At 34.9% G+C, this 17,865-nt stretch overlaps 1 protein-coding gene across 1 annotated transcript in view; it reads left to right on the top strand.

Annotated features, from left to right (window-relative positions):
* LOC306861798 (SLIT-ROBO Rho GTPase-activating protein 1-like) overlaps positions 1 to 17,865 on the top strand; it is a 40,721-nt gene that overhangs the window by 17,283 nt on the left and 5,573 nt on the right. Inside the window, exons 4-20 of the mRNA XM_079404280.1 lie at positions 1,160 to 1,322; positions 2,396 to 2,458; positions 4,333 to 4,512; positions 6,121 to 6,249; positions 7,804 to 8,025; positions 9,191 to 9,292; positions 11,053 to 11,250; positions 11,575 to 11,659; positions 12,238 to 12,265; positions 12,423 to 12,453; positions 12,560 to 12,620; positions 12,725 to 12,802; positions 13,863 to 13,997; positions 14,255 to 14,360; positions 15,934 to 16,158; positions 16,239 to 16,318; positions 16,391 to 16,568. Of these exons, the coding sequence (XP_079260406.1) occupies positions 1,160 to 1,322; positions 2,396 to 2,458; positions 4,333 to 4,512; positions 6,121 to 6,249; positions 7,804 to 8,025; positions 9,191 to 9,292; positions 11,053 to 11,250; positions 11,575 to 11,659; positions 12,238 to 12,265; positions 12,423 to 12,453; positions 12,560 to 12,620; positions 12,725 to 12,802; positions 13,863 to 13,997; positions 14,255 to 14,360; positions 15,934 to 16,158; positions 16,239 to 16,318; positions 16,391 to 16,568 (2,064 nt within the window). The remainder of the gene's footprint in view (positions 1 to 1,159; positions 1,323 to 2,395; positions 2,459 to 4,332; positions 4,513 to 6,120; positions 6,250 to 7,803; positions 8,026 to 9,190; positions 9,293 to 11,052; positions 11,251 to 11,574; positions 11,660 to 12,237; positions 12,266 to 12,422; positions 12,454 to 12,559; positions 12,621 to 12,724; positions 12,803 to 13,862; positions 13,998 to 14,254; positions 14,361 to 15,933; positions 16,159 to 16,238; positions 16,319 to 16,390; positions 16,569 to 17,865) is intronic.

The following is a 17,865-nucleotide window of genomic DNA, read 5'->3' as shown; positions in this document are numbered from 1 at the left end:
AGTCCAAATTTAACATTCTTGTTGGAAATCACAGATGCCGTGTCCTCTGGGCTAAAGAGGAGGGAGACCTTCCAGCATGTTATCAGCATTCAGGTCAAAAGCAAGTATCTCTGATGGTATGGGGGTGCATAGGTGCATACGGTATGGGCAGCTTACATGTTTTGGAAGGCACTATGAATGCTGAAAGGTATATAAAGGTTTTAGAGCAACATATTCTCCCCTCCAGACGATGTGTATTTCAGCAGGACAATGCAAAACCACATATTGTAGCTATTGCAACAGCATAGTTTTGTAGTAGAAGAGTCCGGGTGCTGAATTGGCCTGCCTGCAGTCCAGATCTTTAAACTATAGAGAACGTTTGGCGCATCATTAAACGAAAAATACATCAAAGATGACCACGAACTCTTCAGCAGCTGGAAACCTATATCAGGTAAGAACAGGGCCAAATTCCAACACCATAACTCCAGAAACTCGAAGCCCAGACGTCTTCAAACTCTTTTGAAAAGATGCTACACCATGGTAAACATGCCCCCGTCCCAACTATTTTGAGACCTGTAGCAGGCATCAAATTTGAAATAAGCTTATTTTGTACATAAAATTTAAAAATGTCTGTTTAAACATTTGTTATTTTTATTCTATTGTGAATAAAATATTGGCTCATGTGATTTGAAAATCTCTTAGTTTTTGTTTTATTAAAATTTTTTTAAAAAAAGTCCTAATATTTCCAGAATTTGGGTTGTATATACAATGACTGCAAAAAAGAAATTTACATTTAGATCACTTAATGTATGAATGTTGTCTTATATCAAAAGATATGAAACCAGTAGCATTTATTGTTTTGAGAAATGAGCACATTTTAAGCAAATATTTTAGAAAACATTTTTAAGATTATATATTTTACTAAATATAATTTAAAGAATGCTTACAAATACCTCTTCCTTTTATATATTGCATGAAAAAAACATATTTTAAAGAATATATAATTAGAGGTTCTGTATTTTGATTTAAACCTTTCTTAAACGTTAACATGGTAAATAAATGAATAAAATAATCAAATGCAACTGACAAACAGTTGGTTAGAGCTTTCTTTTCTTGTATATGTATTGTGTATTACTTTTTCCTTCTACATATTAAAAGCCCACTTTTCCTTGGCTTTCAGGAAGGACCAGAACCTGCTTTCTCCCGTGAACTGCTGGTATCTGCTGCTGAACCAAGTGAGGAGGGAGAGTAAGGACCATGCCACACTCAGCGACCTTTACCTCAACAATGTCATCACGCGCTTCACGCATGTCAGCGAGGACAACATGCGTCTGCTCAAGAAGGTGAGGTCAAACACAGGTCAGCTGGGAAGGTCGTTTCTGTCTGTACTATAATGTGATGGGATGCTCGTATAATTACATCAAAAAGAAAGCTGGAAAAAATATGCATTCGTTAAAAATCGTGTCGCTTTCAATCAGTTGGTGGGAGACAAAACCTCTTGATATTTTAAGCACATTTCTCCTTTGGATAATTAAAATGTGAACAACCTTTTACTCTCTAGTCACAGTGGTGTTCGAATTTTCTCCTAGCAGTTTGCTTTAATTTCTTCAGTATAATTATCAGACTCTTAAACGCAGCTTTCTCAGATTGTGTGCATGGCTGTGGTTTCATTTTATGTGAATTCACCATTCATTATTCAGCCATTGTCTCTGTAGAATCCAACACGGTGGTTTATTTATAGGAAGCAAATTTATTTTTCTGCACAACACTTTAGCAGATCAGCAGTAATGTAATAACAATAGTAGAAGGGTCAATGACAAATAAGAGTGTAAGATACAGAATATAGGAGAAACAATGCAATCTTTGTATTCATGTTGGTTTCCTGTGGTTTTAAACTGTTATGCCATTTTGGGACTTATTGAACTGTCTCTTACTTCCTAAAACTTGGTGTGTGTGTGTGTGTGTGTGTGTGTGTGCGCGTGTGTGTAAAATAATAAAAAATAAAACAATTAAAATAATCAAAGAACGGAATGCAAATACCTAGGCCTATATATATTTCTTTCAAGTATTCTTCGTATTAAAATATTCATTTTTTTAAATGCATTTGTAATAAATGATTGAATCGAGTAAAAAAAGCCCTGCTAAAACTCACTTATGACGCTCTTTAAAAGAAAAAAGTGACTCGTTCAGTGCATGTGAAGGACCCAAAATGTCGGGTCAAGAAGGTACTTCCTAACATGACTGATCAAAGAAATAAAGCAACTTAAGTGGACAGTTGAGTTGTTTTGATCTATCGTGTTAGTTCAGAATTGACAAAGCGAGGACAGCAATTCTTGGCTGTATATTTGAGTTTGACCCAGCTCGGCCCTTTCTCTCTGTCCATTATAACACAACTTGGGTTTTTTTTGGCCCACAGAGCAAAGAGATCATTTTCCAGCTGCAAGAAGACCTGATGAAGATTCTTAACGAACTCTACACGGTGAGCTTGTCTCATTCTCTCTCATCATCTGTTCAATCTCTTTTTGGATTACTTTTTCATCCAATCACTTTGCTGGTGCTTTTCTCTCTCACATTTTATCATTCCATCAATACGTAATTCGCTCCTCCATCACTGACACTCAGTCTCTCACTTCTCTTCTTCCAGAACTCAACTGTATAGCTTTCATCTATCTTTCATTTACTAGTTCTAAAATTTCTGTTGCTTTATGATAGCAGTTTTCCTTTTGTCTGCAACATCTGTAGCTGTTTATTTTAAACAATTATACTATTCAATTACAACTATAGTTTCTGAAAAGACCAGTATGAATTTTCAGCATGAAATGGACTTAGAAATTTGTACAACTTCTGTCTTTGATGTGATGGTACCACAGGAACGCATACAGTCCCAAACCATTCGTTGATAACTATCTTCTTATGCAGCCTTAGAGAAATCAGTCGCATGACATTTACCTGTACAGCTCAGTTGATTGGCTCAAAAAGTATGCAAAAAAGTAAAATGGCACACAAAAAATAACTGAAAAAAAGAAAGAAATGCATGCATGGATGAGTTTTTTCCATTTTAATGCTGACTTTAAGCTGGGTGGAAACTTTTCCTGTTGACAGAAATTGTATTCGTCTGTAATTGTTTTTATGTGCAGTTGTGAATATTTGACCTGAATGTGAGCTTGTCTGACAGGACTGAAGTCTTAAAAGCCAGCAGCTCTTGCATAAATAACCTTGATAAAACAAAAACACGCAGCGCACATTAAGACCGTCAGCTGAGCTTCCCTCTAACATGAGGAATGCGCACTAAAAATGAGATGAATTCTCTGAACCAAAGTACTTAAAGTTCAGGACGTTTCCACCTCACTGCAGCTCTCGTGTAAGCAGTTTTGTGTCCCTGTTAAGAAGGATTTACATCAGAGTTTGAGAGCAGAGCAGAACACATGTTGCATGATTTAGCTTGTAGCAAGGAGTGTTTTTTGACAGTCGAGTGTCTCACTTTTGATGCTGGTCCATGATGAGCATAACACATTAAAGGAATAGTTAACCTAAAAATACAATTTTCTTAATGTACTCGCCCCCAGGCCATCCAAGATGTAGATGAGTTTGTTTCTTCATCAGAATAGATTTGGAGAAATTTAGAATTGCATCACTTGCTCACCAATGGATCCTCTGCAGTGAATGGGTGCCGTCAGAATGAGTCCAAACAGCTGATTAAAAAACTCCAGTCCATCAATTAATATCTTGTGACACAAAAAGCTGATGTTTGTACAAATAACATCCATCATTAAAGTGTTTAAACCTTTGCTTCTGGCCAAAATATGTACAATAATTCATAATATCGCTTCCTCCAGTGAAAAAGTCCATCCCCTGTTGTCATCTCACATCAAAATCCAACAGCTTATTTGTTTAAGAATTGTTTTGGACATTTTTTGCTTTTTAACAGTGCTTGATTTGTGCATATTTCTCTCCTGATTCAGACGAGACAACTTTTTCAGTGTACAAAAAGCAATATTATGGACACATAATTTAGAAATGGCAGCAACGGTTTGAACATTTTTAAGAATTAGTTTATTACAAACATGCAGCTTTTTGGATTATTATGATGTTTTTTTTCAGCTGTTTGGACTCATTCTGATGGCACACATTCACTGCAGAGGATCCATTTGGCGAGCAAGTAATATAATGCAAAATTTCTAAGTTTGTCGTATGGCAATCATTACACGCATATCCATGTGGGCGCAGATGCACAACAGACATTTATGAATCCGATTAGCTCAGTAGGATGGGTTGCGTTCTGCTCAAAGTTTTTGGGCTTGGATGTGTGGGATTGTGGGTAATGTAGTTTTCCATCTGTTCTGCCCTCTGCAGGTGATGAAGACGTATCACATGTATCACTCTGAGACTCTAAGTGCAGAGAATAAGCTAAAGGAGGCAGAGAGGCAAGGTGAGCGACAGGGCCGGGGCGGAGAGGCCGTCTTCAGTCTGCGCACCGAAGATCGCCACCAACGGCGCAACGCTGCACGCAAAATCCAAAAGATGAAAGAGAAGGTGAGTTCCACATCTTTTGCTATGTGCTTTTCTGTTGTTGTTGTTTTTGCGGGATCTTAATATGTTATGCCAATATGTGTTTAATTGTTTGCAATCTAAGAGTGTATTATCCACTATGCAAATTAGATTCCTTGAATTTTAATGTGCCAGATGTGTTTCCAGAAATAGTGCAAAGTTCATTTGTCTTAATGAAATACTGTGAACTGAAGTAATTCGGTGGACATTATGAGTGAATAATTTCTGATTTATGCATAACCAACCTGAAAATTTGCCTATTTTGTTGCTCTTGTTGGCTTAGATGATTTGATGCTTCATTATAATGTTGGTTCTGAAGATTTACTGAGAATTCTTTTTGTATGCCTGGTTGATTTAACGCTATATTAATGTATTTTTTTTGTGTGACTGAGTGGAAATACATTATAACGTCAATGCTTTCCAAGTGTACATCTGTATTTTTGAACTCATTCCATTTAGATCCTAGTACAGCTACAGTATGTGCTATCAGAGCATAAATGTTCACTGCAGAGTCTAGGGGAAAAAGCAAAGAAGAGCAGCCGTTTTTGTAACCAAAAACCATTAACCATGTTTTTTAGGGCACAGTATGGTCTCACACCAGTATAAACTGACTCAGGAGACTATATTGTCAGACTGTGTAAATAAAGCAGTATATTAGTAGTAGTCTCTGTACAGAACATTTAATTTTCCAGTACCCCCATGACACACCGTGTGTTCACTACAGTTTGGTACTGCATTCATTTCTCTCTTTCATAAGGGGGAGGAGAGGTTAGAATGAGCAATTGTTACAGTATTGGACAGAGTAGGCAGACAGGATATCCCGATGGACAGAGTCAATAGTGCATTTTTCCGTTTGAGGCATTGTATGAGCATAAAACAGTTTGGTTCACATATAAATGTAATGTGTATGCACTACCATTCAAAGGATTTTTTAATTCAGCAAGGATGCATTAAATTGCTCAAACGTGACAGTAGAAATAGTGATAAAGTAAAACTGATTTTTATTTTAAAACAAATGGTGTTCTTTTGAACTTTCTATTCATCCGACTGAAGTAATTTAGCTTTGCATCCCAGGAATAAATTTTAAAATATATTAAAATAGAAAAAAAATTATATTATTTCACAATATTTTTTGTTTCACAATATTTGTGTACTGTTTTTTTGATCAAATGCAGCCTTGATTTGAATTTTTCATAAACTTTTTACTGACCCCAAACTTTTGAATGGTAATGTACATCTTTACACAAATATCAGTTAGACCGTGATGAATCCAAATGTAAAAATGTATAAACCGTGACCCTATTGACACTATATGTTCAGGATGCTTGCTTGATTTAACTATAATGTTGCTGTAAAAGATCTGTGGGTTTTGCCAGCAGCCGAGGAACTTTAATTAAAGGAGCAATTACAATCACAGAGACGCAGGCATAAGCCAAGCCTCGTTGTGCTAACACACTTCCATTTGAACCAAGTTAGTCGATAGACTGTCAATAAAAACATTTTATCTTCTTGCCTTGATGGAGATATAGCACTTACTCAACACTTTGTCCTTCTTTTTCTCCTTCAGCCTCTCTTTCTCTTTTTTTCCCCCAGCGCCAAGCTAAGTACTCGGAGAACAAACTGAAGGTTATGAAAGCTCGGAATGAGTATCTGTTGACTCTGGAGGCCACGAACGCTTCTCTGTTTAAATATTACATCCAAGACCTGTCGCATTTGATTGATGTGAGTATCTGATTAGGGCTGCGTACTGTAATGCACAGATTGTGAGTCAACGGCAGGAAATTGCCACTGCATGAAGGGCATGGTGTTATGGTTGTGTTTATTTGCTTTTTCACCAAGCACTGTAATGAATTATAGTCCTTATTAATAATCACTAATTAAGGCAGCCTCCACTGCCTTTAATTAGAGACAAATGCACCCTGACACAGGCAGGACGGGATGGAGATTAAGCCTTTAATTACAAGCACACATTAGCACGTTCTGAAACAGGCCATGTTTAGAATGGAATGCTAGCATTCTTGTTCCTGCCTACTGCACAGGATATACTGTCCTAAAACTGTCTGTCTATCTATCTATCTATCCATCTATCTATCGTTCTATCATTGTATCATTCGTTCATTCATTCTATCTGTATACCATGATACCAATCTGTCATTATATATATATTGTTATTTCGTTCATTCTATATTATGCCATTCTTTTCTATCTATCATTTTATCTATTGTTCTAATTCTGTCTGTCTATCTATTGTTCATTCCTTTTTTTAATTCTATCATTCCATTGTTTGTTGTTCTATCATTGTATTGTTTGTTCTATCGTTCTTTCTATCGTTGTATTGTTCACTTTCTGTCTGTCTGTCTGCCTATCGCTCTTCTATCTATCTATCTATCTATCTATCTATCTGTCTGTCATCCTGCATGTCGTTCTTCCTTTCTATCGTTCTATCTATCGTTCTATCTGTCGTTCTATCTATCTATTGTTCTTCTGTCTGTATATCATTCTGTCTATAATCATGCATGTCGTTCATTCTGTCTATCATCCTGCACGTCGTTCTATCTATCTATTCTGTCTATCGTTCTGTCTATCATCAGTTTTTCTGTCTCTGTCACATTGAAGATGGAAGGTGAAATTGTGTGCATTGCTTTATGGGATAGAGTGTCCCATGAAGTGTGTTATGGTTGCATACTGATCATTTTCACAGCTGTAGTAATTCATCAGTAAATGTGCATACTGTGCACAGAACACATACTGCATACTACCTACTTTCCACGAACAAAGTCCTATAAGATCCTATTAAATATCGTGCACACTTAATCTAGTGTCCAGTGAGGCCAGGAGATTCCTCAGTGGTAAAGAGAGGAGCCATTTCTCACACTGGGTTTGCTGTGTCTGTTGTTTTGCTCATTAGAGTTTGCAGCAGGCTGATGGTGGTCAGCAGTATCTAGCCATCGGAGCGCTGAGTCTCTTTGACCTTCATAGAGGTCAAACCTGCTCACACGGAGATAAAGACAGCAGGAGAATTTGTGTATGTGGGTGGGTAAAAGAGGGAGAGAGAGATTGTGTGGGGGTGGGAAGTGAGATACAGTAAAAGCCTGGATGAAAAACCCTTCAAATGAACCCTGAGAACACAAGCCCTGGAGGATCATTTCTAGATAAATGCTTTAAAGCAATGGTTCATCTGTCGTAATCGGGTTTGACTGACAGCTCCACACAAATCCACACTATTCATGTTCTCCTCTCCATTAAAATCGACTGTGTGTGTTTGTGTTTTAACAGTGTTGTGACCTCGGCTACCATGCTGGCCTGAGCAGGGCATTGCGCACCTACTTGTCAGCAGAATACAGCCTGGAAACCTCTCGGCACGAGGGCCTGGATATTTTGGAGGGGGCTGTGGAGGGGCTGGACCCTAGTAATGACCGGCAGCGTTTTATGGAGACTCACCCTACAGCGTTCACCCCTCCTGCACGCTTCTCCTTTCAGCCGCACATGGGAGATCAGGTCACATGCCACCTAGTGTCCAAACTGCATATATACATGTCATTTACAGTAAATTGACTTATGTAGGAAAGTACCGAATTTGTGCTATTGCAGTGACTTTTAGTATCATATCTTCATAATTTATCTAGATGGCAAAAAAGAAAATTATTTCATCTAAAAACATAAAATTGTTTGCTTAAATTATAATTTTTTTAAATGTAAAAGTTTAAAATTGTCCTGTGCTTGTCTAGATTGTGAACTGTGGGATTACATAAATGGGGTCAAAAATGAAGAAAAAGAAAATCTTAATATTTTATAAACATTATAATCGAAAACTAAACTAATTTGGAAAAGTCAATTCAGTTCTAATTGGTAATCATGACCCCCGAAGAAGTAATTACGATGCTTTTAATTTAGGAAGATGGAGTATTTTGCCTCATACTATTAATTTAATGATGTTTATGTGGAACTACTTCCATTTTTATTCCTGCAATGTGATGTGCCTTCACATAATAGTGAGATTTTCAGCATTAATAAGCATAAATAAATGAAATTTGTGTAAATGAAGCATATGGAAGTCTAACTGTCTTCCTAAAACAGTTTTAAATAGCATTTTCCAGTTGTATTGTAATTATTGCACATGGCATTTAATGACCTTATAATAATTGTGGCCAAATGGATTATTCGTAATTTTAAAAAAACTCATTTGACACACCTTAGGACCATTTAAAATTAATTCATGAAGCCAAAAAGGCGATTTAAAAGTGGTGACCACTTACACCATCTAAAAGCCTACACTAATTTTTACACAAATATATACATTTTAACCAAGTGTTGAGAACAAAACATACCTATATTGATATATATGGTTGAGCTTGTTAATTGACACAATATCACACAGAATTTTTGTGTCAAATTTAGTCAAAACTGTGGCCTTTTAGTTCTCATGCATGCTCTGATATGCAGAGCCTTGATGGTCACGTGGAAAATGCAAATTCAAGTCTGGCTCGCAACATATTTTATCCAACACCACACTGTTCTCCCTATCATTTCCTGTCCTTTGTTTTTAGTATCCATGTCCTTGATAATGGCAAAAAGGCCACTATAATAATAAATGAGATCAAATGATTTGTTTGTTCTGCTGAGTGGTTTCTGTAATGTGTATTTCTGCATGTTGATATTTCAGGTGAGTCAAATCACAGCATTGCCGCAGGTGCAAGCCGAGCTCCTCCTCCGATTCCAGCAGCTGCAGTCGCGCCTCTCCACACTGAAGATCGAAAATGAAGAGGTGAGACACACACACACAATTCCTTCCCCTCGAATGAGCACCTCGGCAGCTGCAGGATAAAGAATGACATGACAGGCGTACACACCTTCTCCATTTCTCCTTTCCCCTCTCTCGTTCCTTCTCTCTTTGTCGTCAGGTATTATGTATGCACACCAGCGCTCTCCTTCACAGCTCCAGACACATTCATACATATTGTTTCCATCTTCTCAGTCTCTGTTGGAGTGTGTGGTTGTTTATCGTTGGTTGTTGGCAGGCCAGCTGTTTCCTGCAGCTCTCAGCATGTGAAGGACAGAGCAGAAGTGCTGATGAACGCTGTATTACTGCAGTTAGTTTAGACTGTAGAGACCGAGGGGTGTACGGATGTGTCTGCGGGATATTCCTAAATCCTCGCTTCTCTAGATGACTACGGACCAATTCCTGAGTACAGTGTGTGATTGTCACAAAACAAAAATTACAACAAACTATTGTAGTTGTACATAATAATACTAATTTAGTTGATCAAAATTTGGAGTAAAAATAATAATATTGTGAAATATTACAGTATTTCTTTCTATTATTACTGTTTTCTATTTTTTATTGTAAAATGTAATTTATGTGTTGACAGCTTGAATATAGTGTCACATGATCCTTCAGAAATCATTCTAATATGCTGATTTGGTGCTCAAGAGACATTTCTTATAGTCTATGTTGAAAGGAGTTGAACTGCATAATATTTTAGTGGAAACAGTGTTTTTTTTCAGGATTTTTTTATGAATAAAAATACAAAAGAACAGCATTATCACCGTAATACCATAAAGAACCATTATTACTGTCACTTTTTTTCTCAGTTTAAAGTGTCTCTGCTGATAAAAGTATTAATTTCTTTAAAAAAGGCTGGAAAAATATCGCGCCCTTGTGTAAAAAACCACAATGGACAAATTATTGCTTCCAAATAAATTTCCAGTTTTTAATTTCACTGCAAAATTTCATTTAATTATTGACTGGAGAAAAGTTAACCTTTTTTTAATTCAAGTGCATACTGTAAATTATGGAAGCCCATTTCCGCCACTGAATAAAAAAAATGCAATTGTGGTAATTGTGACTTTTTTTTTTTTTTTCTCGCAATTTAGACTAAATCACTAAAAAATTCATTGACTTTCTGACTGGCTTTTCTCAGAATTGTGAAGTATAAACTCACAATTGTGAGATAAAAATATCGCAGTTACTTTTTATTCAGTGGCGGAAATGGTCTTAAATACTTAAACTTAAATGCATTAAGTAAATTACATTTAATAAAATAATTTTAAAGGTCTAGTTCACACAAAACTTAAAATCTTTGTTTACTTGCCCTCAAGTTATTCCAAACCTGAGTTTCTTTCTTCGGTTGAACACAAAAGAAGATATTTTGAAGAATATTAGTAACCAAGCATATATATATATATATATATATATATATATATATATCTTCATTTGTTCAACAAAAGAAATAAACTCGTACAGGATTTGGTGTTGAAGGTGAGTAAATGAAGACAGAATTTTAATTTTTGGGTGAACTAGACCTTTAAGGGTTTAATCAGGCAGAAAATGTTACTTATAGTTTAATGTGTGCTTGGATCACATATTTTTGGATCCCATTCACACCTGTTTTGTCCGAAATATGAAAATACAAGAGAAAACTGTCCTTGGATTAAAATGACCCTGAGCTAATGATTCAGTGCAGTGGTGTATATTAATGTACAGTGGCACTACCACTTCAGTAACTCTCTATGTTCCCTCTGAAGGTGAAAAAGACGTCGGAAGCCACGCTCAGCACTGTCCAGGACATGGTGAACATGGAAGACTACGATGTGTCCGAGAGCTTCCAGCACAGTCGCTCCACTGAGTCGGTAAAATCCAGCGTATCAGACACTTACCTCAGCAAACCCAGCCTGGCCAAGAGACGCGCAAACCAGCAGGAAACGGAGCTCTTCTATTTCACAGTAAATGTTGGCCCACACACACTCGCTCAAATAGGGCCTGTTTTGGAAATATAACGTTTAATAAGACATTTACTTGCATCAAACACAGAAAAGAGCAAAGACACCGTATTTATTCTCCGTACATTACACTTTGCAGCCAATGACCTGTTTACACTGTAGTTTTGTAGCGTTGTGACCCCTGGATCAATGGTCTTGTTTTAGCCTAAAGCAATGTCAGTATTTTTAAACTTAGTTTATGGCTACTGAAGGATGACTGGGACTAATTAGATCATTAATTTCCAGTGTAATTGGATTATTATTGACTGTGTATTTGTGTGTCTGTAGAAGTTGAAGGAGTATCTGGAAGGCAGTAATCTCATCGCTAAACTACAAGCCAAACATGACATGCTGAAGAGGAGCATAGCTGAAGGTGATGTTGCATTTTACTCTAAATGTGTAATCATTATGATTATATTTATTATTTACTGTTGTATACGACAACTGCTGCTGCGGCTGCTAATAATGAGAAAATGAGAATGGAGAATAATAATTTAAAAAATATATATTATTATTATTATTATTATATTTTTCTTATTTTCTCTTTTTTTCATTTGTAAATCTTTTTGATTACATTTAATTTTAATATTATATTAATACTGCTGCTACTAGTACTATTACTACTAATAACAATAATATTAAAATAAATATTAAAATAATTCAAACTAATTTAAATATTTTATTTATTGATGAAAATATTTAATACATTTTCATTGTGAATTTTTATGTAAATATATATTTAAAGAGTATATGCATTTTTACATGCACAACTAGCAAAACAATGTCAATTTATCTGTTTAGCATGATTATAAAAATTTGCATTAACCAAGATAAATAATCTGTGTCCACCATTTGAAATTATACAATGAAGAGGAAGTGACATCACTTGAGTTTAGTGTTTATGACTGAAGAGCAGTGAAATATAGTCTAATATAATATCTATATCCACAGGATACAGAGCAGACATCATGACAAACAGGTAAATCTCATCATCTATGCCTGACCTTCTTTTAATGCCCTTTTTACATATACTGCTCTGCATCACAAGGTCCTTTTGATACTTGTAAAGGTTCTCATGACCTTTTTGAGTGCTAAATCTCTGTTTCAGTTGTATTTCTCTCTCTTTTTCCACTTAGCCGTCGACGAAACTCCCACAGCAGGCACCAGGTAACAGCCGGTTCTGTTTCCACCTGTACCAGCACACATATTTCACATTTTGTACAACTTCCATGTGCTGTTTTATGATTATTGGGATATTTTTATCTGCACGCAGGATTCTGGGAAGGCCATCCCACTGATTGTAGAGAGCTGCATTCGCTTTATTAATCTATATGGTAAGAAATGTATATAATCTGATAAATAAAACAGATCACACAAACATATGCATTCACATGCTCTTAAATTCTGGTGTTTTTTTTATTTTTTATTATGATTCTAGGTCTGCAACACCAGGGTATTTTCAGGGTTTCAGGGTCACAGGTGGAAGTCAATGACATCAAAAACTCTTTTGAACGAGGTTTGTGAACGCTGTGATGTAAATAATTCTCATAATTATATTATGTCACAGTAATAAAAAAATATATACAATGCACTTTGAAAGTCTCCATATAAATCTGGGATTTAAAAAAAAATAAATCTGTAAGGAAACAATTTTAAAAACAATTTTTAACAAATATAAGTTATAGAGTAATATGATGAAGAAATATTATGCACTATTTTTATGTCACTAAGTAAAAAAATAAATAGAAAATCACAGTGGTGACTCATTTCCACTTAATGTTACTTGCATAAAACCATAATACATTATTAGAGTTGGTACCTCCTCTACATAAGAAGTCACATATTATTTACATTTTTTTATTTTATTAATTTTTTTTATTTTGCTTTATTTAGTAAAGTAAACAAGTTTCTGAAAAATGTTAAACAATGTAAGTTATAGATAAGCTTTACAGATAAGTTATGGCGTAATATTAAGAAGAAATATTCTGCACTATTTCTGTGTCACCAGTTAAATGAAGATAAAGAAAATTTTTATTTTATTATAGAAAGGGTGACTACTTTCCACTTAATGTTACTTGCATAAAACCATAAATTAATTTGGTACTGTACCTCTTCTACTTATAAAATGTCACTTTTTTTTTTTTTTATATTATTTATTTTTTATTGTATTTTATATATATATATTAAAATTATATAAATTTTTTTAAATATACATTTTTTTTTTTTTTTTTTTTTTTTTTTTTTATTAATTATCAAAGTAAATAATTTGTAAGATTTTGAATAATTTAAAATAAAGATAAGTTATGTGTAATAAAGAATTTTTGAGCTATTTCGGCGCAATATTTATATATATTTTTATAAATAAAAATAATTATGCAGTATAAGTATAAACAAATAGCAGTGACTAAATACAGATTAACAGTCTCCCTTAAATTCAAACAATTATAATTGTGATTATTTAATAATAAATGCCAATGGCTTTTTGAAAGCTCAGTGTTCAAATGTGAAAATCACTGATTTTAATGAAAAAGATCTTTCACCATGGATACACTCTCATTGGAGTGACTGTTTCCCAGGCAACGACCCCTTGACTGACGAGGAGAATAACCATGACATTAACTCGGTAGCAGGCGTGCTAAAAATGTACTTCCGCAACCTGGACAACCCCCTTTTCCCCAAGGAGAAGTTCAACGATCTCATCGCCTGCGTCCGTGAGTGCTTGTTTCCCTGCGATCATATAGGTGTGCATGTATGTGTATGAGGCAGGATGGAGGAAGGAATGGAAAGGAAAGGTGTGTGTTAGAAATGGTGGCACAAGCGTTCGGGAAATGACAGGGTGCTAAGTACTCTGGTTTCCTGGAGAGTTTGGACAGCTGCTATCTTTTCATGTGAATATAAAAGAGTCCCTGCCTGTTTGAGCACACGGGACGTCTGATTTTCCTTGTTTATGAACTTGTGTGTTCAACAGGAACGGAGAGTTTGTATGAACGTGCCCTCTCCATCCGCAAGATCTTGACCACAACACCACGGCCAACTCTCGTGGTCATGAGATACTTGTTTGCATTCCTCAACCAGTGAGTATTCATTCACATTATTTATATAGCTAGCAAAATGAGGACGTACTACACAGACTGTATGTTGCTTTCATATCAAGCTAAATGTAATTATTAAATAATATAATATTTAATAGTATTATTAATAGTATAAATATATATCGGTGTTATTGATATACTATAATATTTTTTATTAATTTTGATAGCATTTTTATTTTCCATATTCATTTTCATAAACTTTTGTTTTTGTCATTTAAAAAAAAAGTGTATATAATTATAGTGTATAGTATTCAATTTTATTTCAGTTTTAGTTATATTCTATTTTTTAGAATGTTTTTAATTCAGCTAACAATAATAACCTGGTATAAATATTATTTATTATTACTAATATTATTATTACTTATTGTATTATTTTCTATATGTAATATTGAATTAATACAGACCCTAAAAGAAAACAACCAACATTAAATAAATAAATAATTGTTTGTGTGTGTATGTATGCATGTGTGTGTGTGTGTGTGTGTGTATATATATATATATATATATATATATATATATATATATATGTATATATATGTGTGTATATGTAGAAATGTTGCCTTTTTTATATTTTATATATGCTTTTATATTTTGTATATTTTATTTTATTTCAGTTAACATTTATTTTATTTTAAATAACTTTTTTGTTTGTTTTAAATTTATAATAATTTAAAAAAAAATTATATTCTTTAGTTAATGATAATGACCCTGGTATAAATATTATTAATTATTTTATATACAAGTAATTAATCAATGCAGACTCTAAAAGAAAACAGGAATACAGAAGAAATATTTTTATTTTTTAAGTGTGTGTGTGTTATATTTTAAATTTATTTCAGTTAACGTTTATTTTATTTTAAATAATACAGACTACCCCAAAAGAAATGCAGGTAACACAAATAAATATTTTTAGAAGGTCAGATGTTATTACCTATTATTAAATTATTACCCAAACACAAATGTCACTTTATAACAAGTAATAACCTTATGAAGTGTCTGATTTAATTTACTGAAAATACTACCATATATTACATAAGACATTTACAATTATATTTAATTCAATGTTATATCTCTAAATCATTTTTTAAAACGTTTTCAGATGTCCTCAAAGAAATGTTTAGCTATATTTAGCTGATTCATGTTGACAGTGTTGTCCCAAAAGGGTAGCAAAGTAAACTCACATACACGCTCACATACACACTATTTATCCATGTTATATACTCAGTATGAAATATTCATCAATATTGCTACTTCCAAACGAACACAACTCACTCAGCTGTAAACCTGAAGCGTCTCATTGAATTGGAGAAATGCAGCTAAACTAGGCATCCGTTTTCACACCGGAAATTAAATCCTCTCCCACCTCTGTACCGTGAGAGACAGAGGGTGGCTGGGAGCGAGAGTGTTGGGTAAAGGTGCAAAAAGAAAAGGTGCGATATGGAATTTATGACTCACGCGCACAAATAACAGACTGATGCTCTGATTGAGAATACATAATTATAGCAATGCACTCAGGAGACAACGTAATGCATCATGGGTTTGTTTCCCATCGCAGCTTGTCCCAGTACAGCGATGAGAACATGATGGACCCTGGAAACTTGGCTATATGCTTCGGTCCCACTTTGATGCCCACCCCGGACCTCCTGGACCAGGTCTCATGTCAGGCTCACGTCAACGAGATCGTCAAAACCATCATCATCCACCATGAAACCATCTTCCCTGACACCAAAGAGCTGGAGGGACCCGTTTATGAGAAATGCATGAGCAATACTGAGTACTGGTGAGTTTGTGCCTAACTAATTACCATATTCACATTTAAAGTGTATTGCAGGATACTGAAAATCTTTTGTGTTCTTTAAGTGAAAGTCCGTACAGTGAGCCTGGTGTGTTTGAGGAGGGGGAGCAGGATGGAGGAACGGAAACACAGACGAGTGAGGAGGGTAAATACATGCGTGCATATACATTTTTCTTATTCACAAAAATACAGAATGCTGAATTTGTCTGTCTTTCAGAGGGTGAGCCAGTCGAGGCCATAGCGAAGTTTGACTATGTGGGACGGTCTGGACGGGAGCTGACCTTTAAAAAAGGAGCCACTCTGCTGCTGTTTCAGAGAGCGTCTGAAGACTGGTGGGAAGGACGACACAACGGCATTGATGGACTCATACCACACCAATACGTCACACTACAGGAGTGAGTTCACATGCTTCATCTATGTATTCAAGGCACCGAGTTAAGATAAAAAAAAAAAGAATACCATAGCAAACATTTTCCACTAAAATACCACATTTACAGTTAATGTTACTGCTGTAAAACTATAGTAAATTAATATTGTATCTGTTACGGGGCGAACAAGACGTGAGACGTGCGGATCCATTTGCAAGCTTTATTCAAAGGCAAGGTCATCAAACAGACATGTTTCAAACATTGGCAAACAGGTATATAAATGGCAAGACAAAGAGTAGTCCTAGGGCAAGCGTGGGTCTTCAATCAGCGAACAATATCCAACAGGGGCAAGGCAAGAGAGATAATCCAGGTACACAGCAATAATCCAAACGAGGTTCAAACTAAATCCGAACGGCAAGGCAAAGGGTTAATCCAGGAAACACGGGCAGGTATCAAACACGAGAGTACTTATAAGGCAAAACTATAACAACTGAGAGGGCTCTGTAGAGTAGCTATCGCTAGGATATATGCTAAACATTACTCGGCAGAGAGGATGAGGAAGTCCATGGTTTATGTAGGGTATATGATCAGTGCAATCAGCTGTGTGTCGTCAGTGCAATGGATGATGGGAATTGTAGTCTGAGGTGGCATGCAACAGTTAATGTAGAGCAAGAGTCTCTGTGGTGAGCGAGTGACCTCTGGTGGTGAGTTAACGGAAGTTCGTAGGCCAGATTCATGACAGTATCTCCTTTTCACAGTTTTTCACAGGTCACATTTTTTTATTTTTTTCTGTTGTATTTTATTTTATTTCAGTGTTGACTAATTTCCACTTAATTTCTGCTGTAAAAACATAAATCAATATGGTGGTACCTCTACACAATGTAAGAATTTTATTTTAATTTAATTTAAAACAAATGTATGTGTTTTTATTTATTTATTTATTTATTTTATTTTAGTTTAGTTTAGTTTGGTGACTAATTTCCACTTAATATTACTGCTTTAAAAGAATGGAAAACTTATGGTGAGAAGTCATTTATTAAATGTTTTTCATTTTTATTTTTAATAGTGCTGATTAATTCCCATTTAATGTTACTGATGCAAAACCATAATAAATCAAATTTGGTACCTCCTCTGAACAATGTTTTTTTTATTTTGTTTTTTTTTATTTTTTAGTTATTTTAAAGGAAGCAATGTTATCATAGTAATTGTAAGAAATTTGAAGTTTGTTCTTTTCATGTAACACATTGGTTAATTTAATTTCCTTATAAAACTCATTTTGATCAAACGAATAGCTTGATGTGAAAATGGATGGATGAATGAATGA

This window comes from Barbus barbus (assembly GCF_936440315.1).
Source record: "Barbus barbus genome assembly, chromosome: 42".
In the NCBI taxonomy this organism is placed as follows: Eukaryota; Metazoa; Chordata; class Actinopteri; order Cypriniformes; family Cyprinidae; genus Barbus; species Barbus barbus.
The sequence above is the reverse complement of the archived record's forward strand: the minus strand, read 5'-3'. Positions and strand labels throughout refer to the sequence as shown.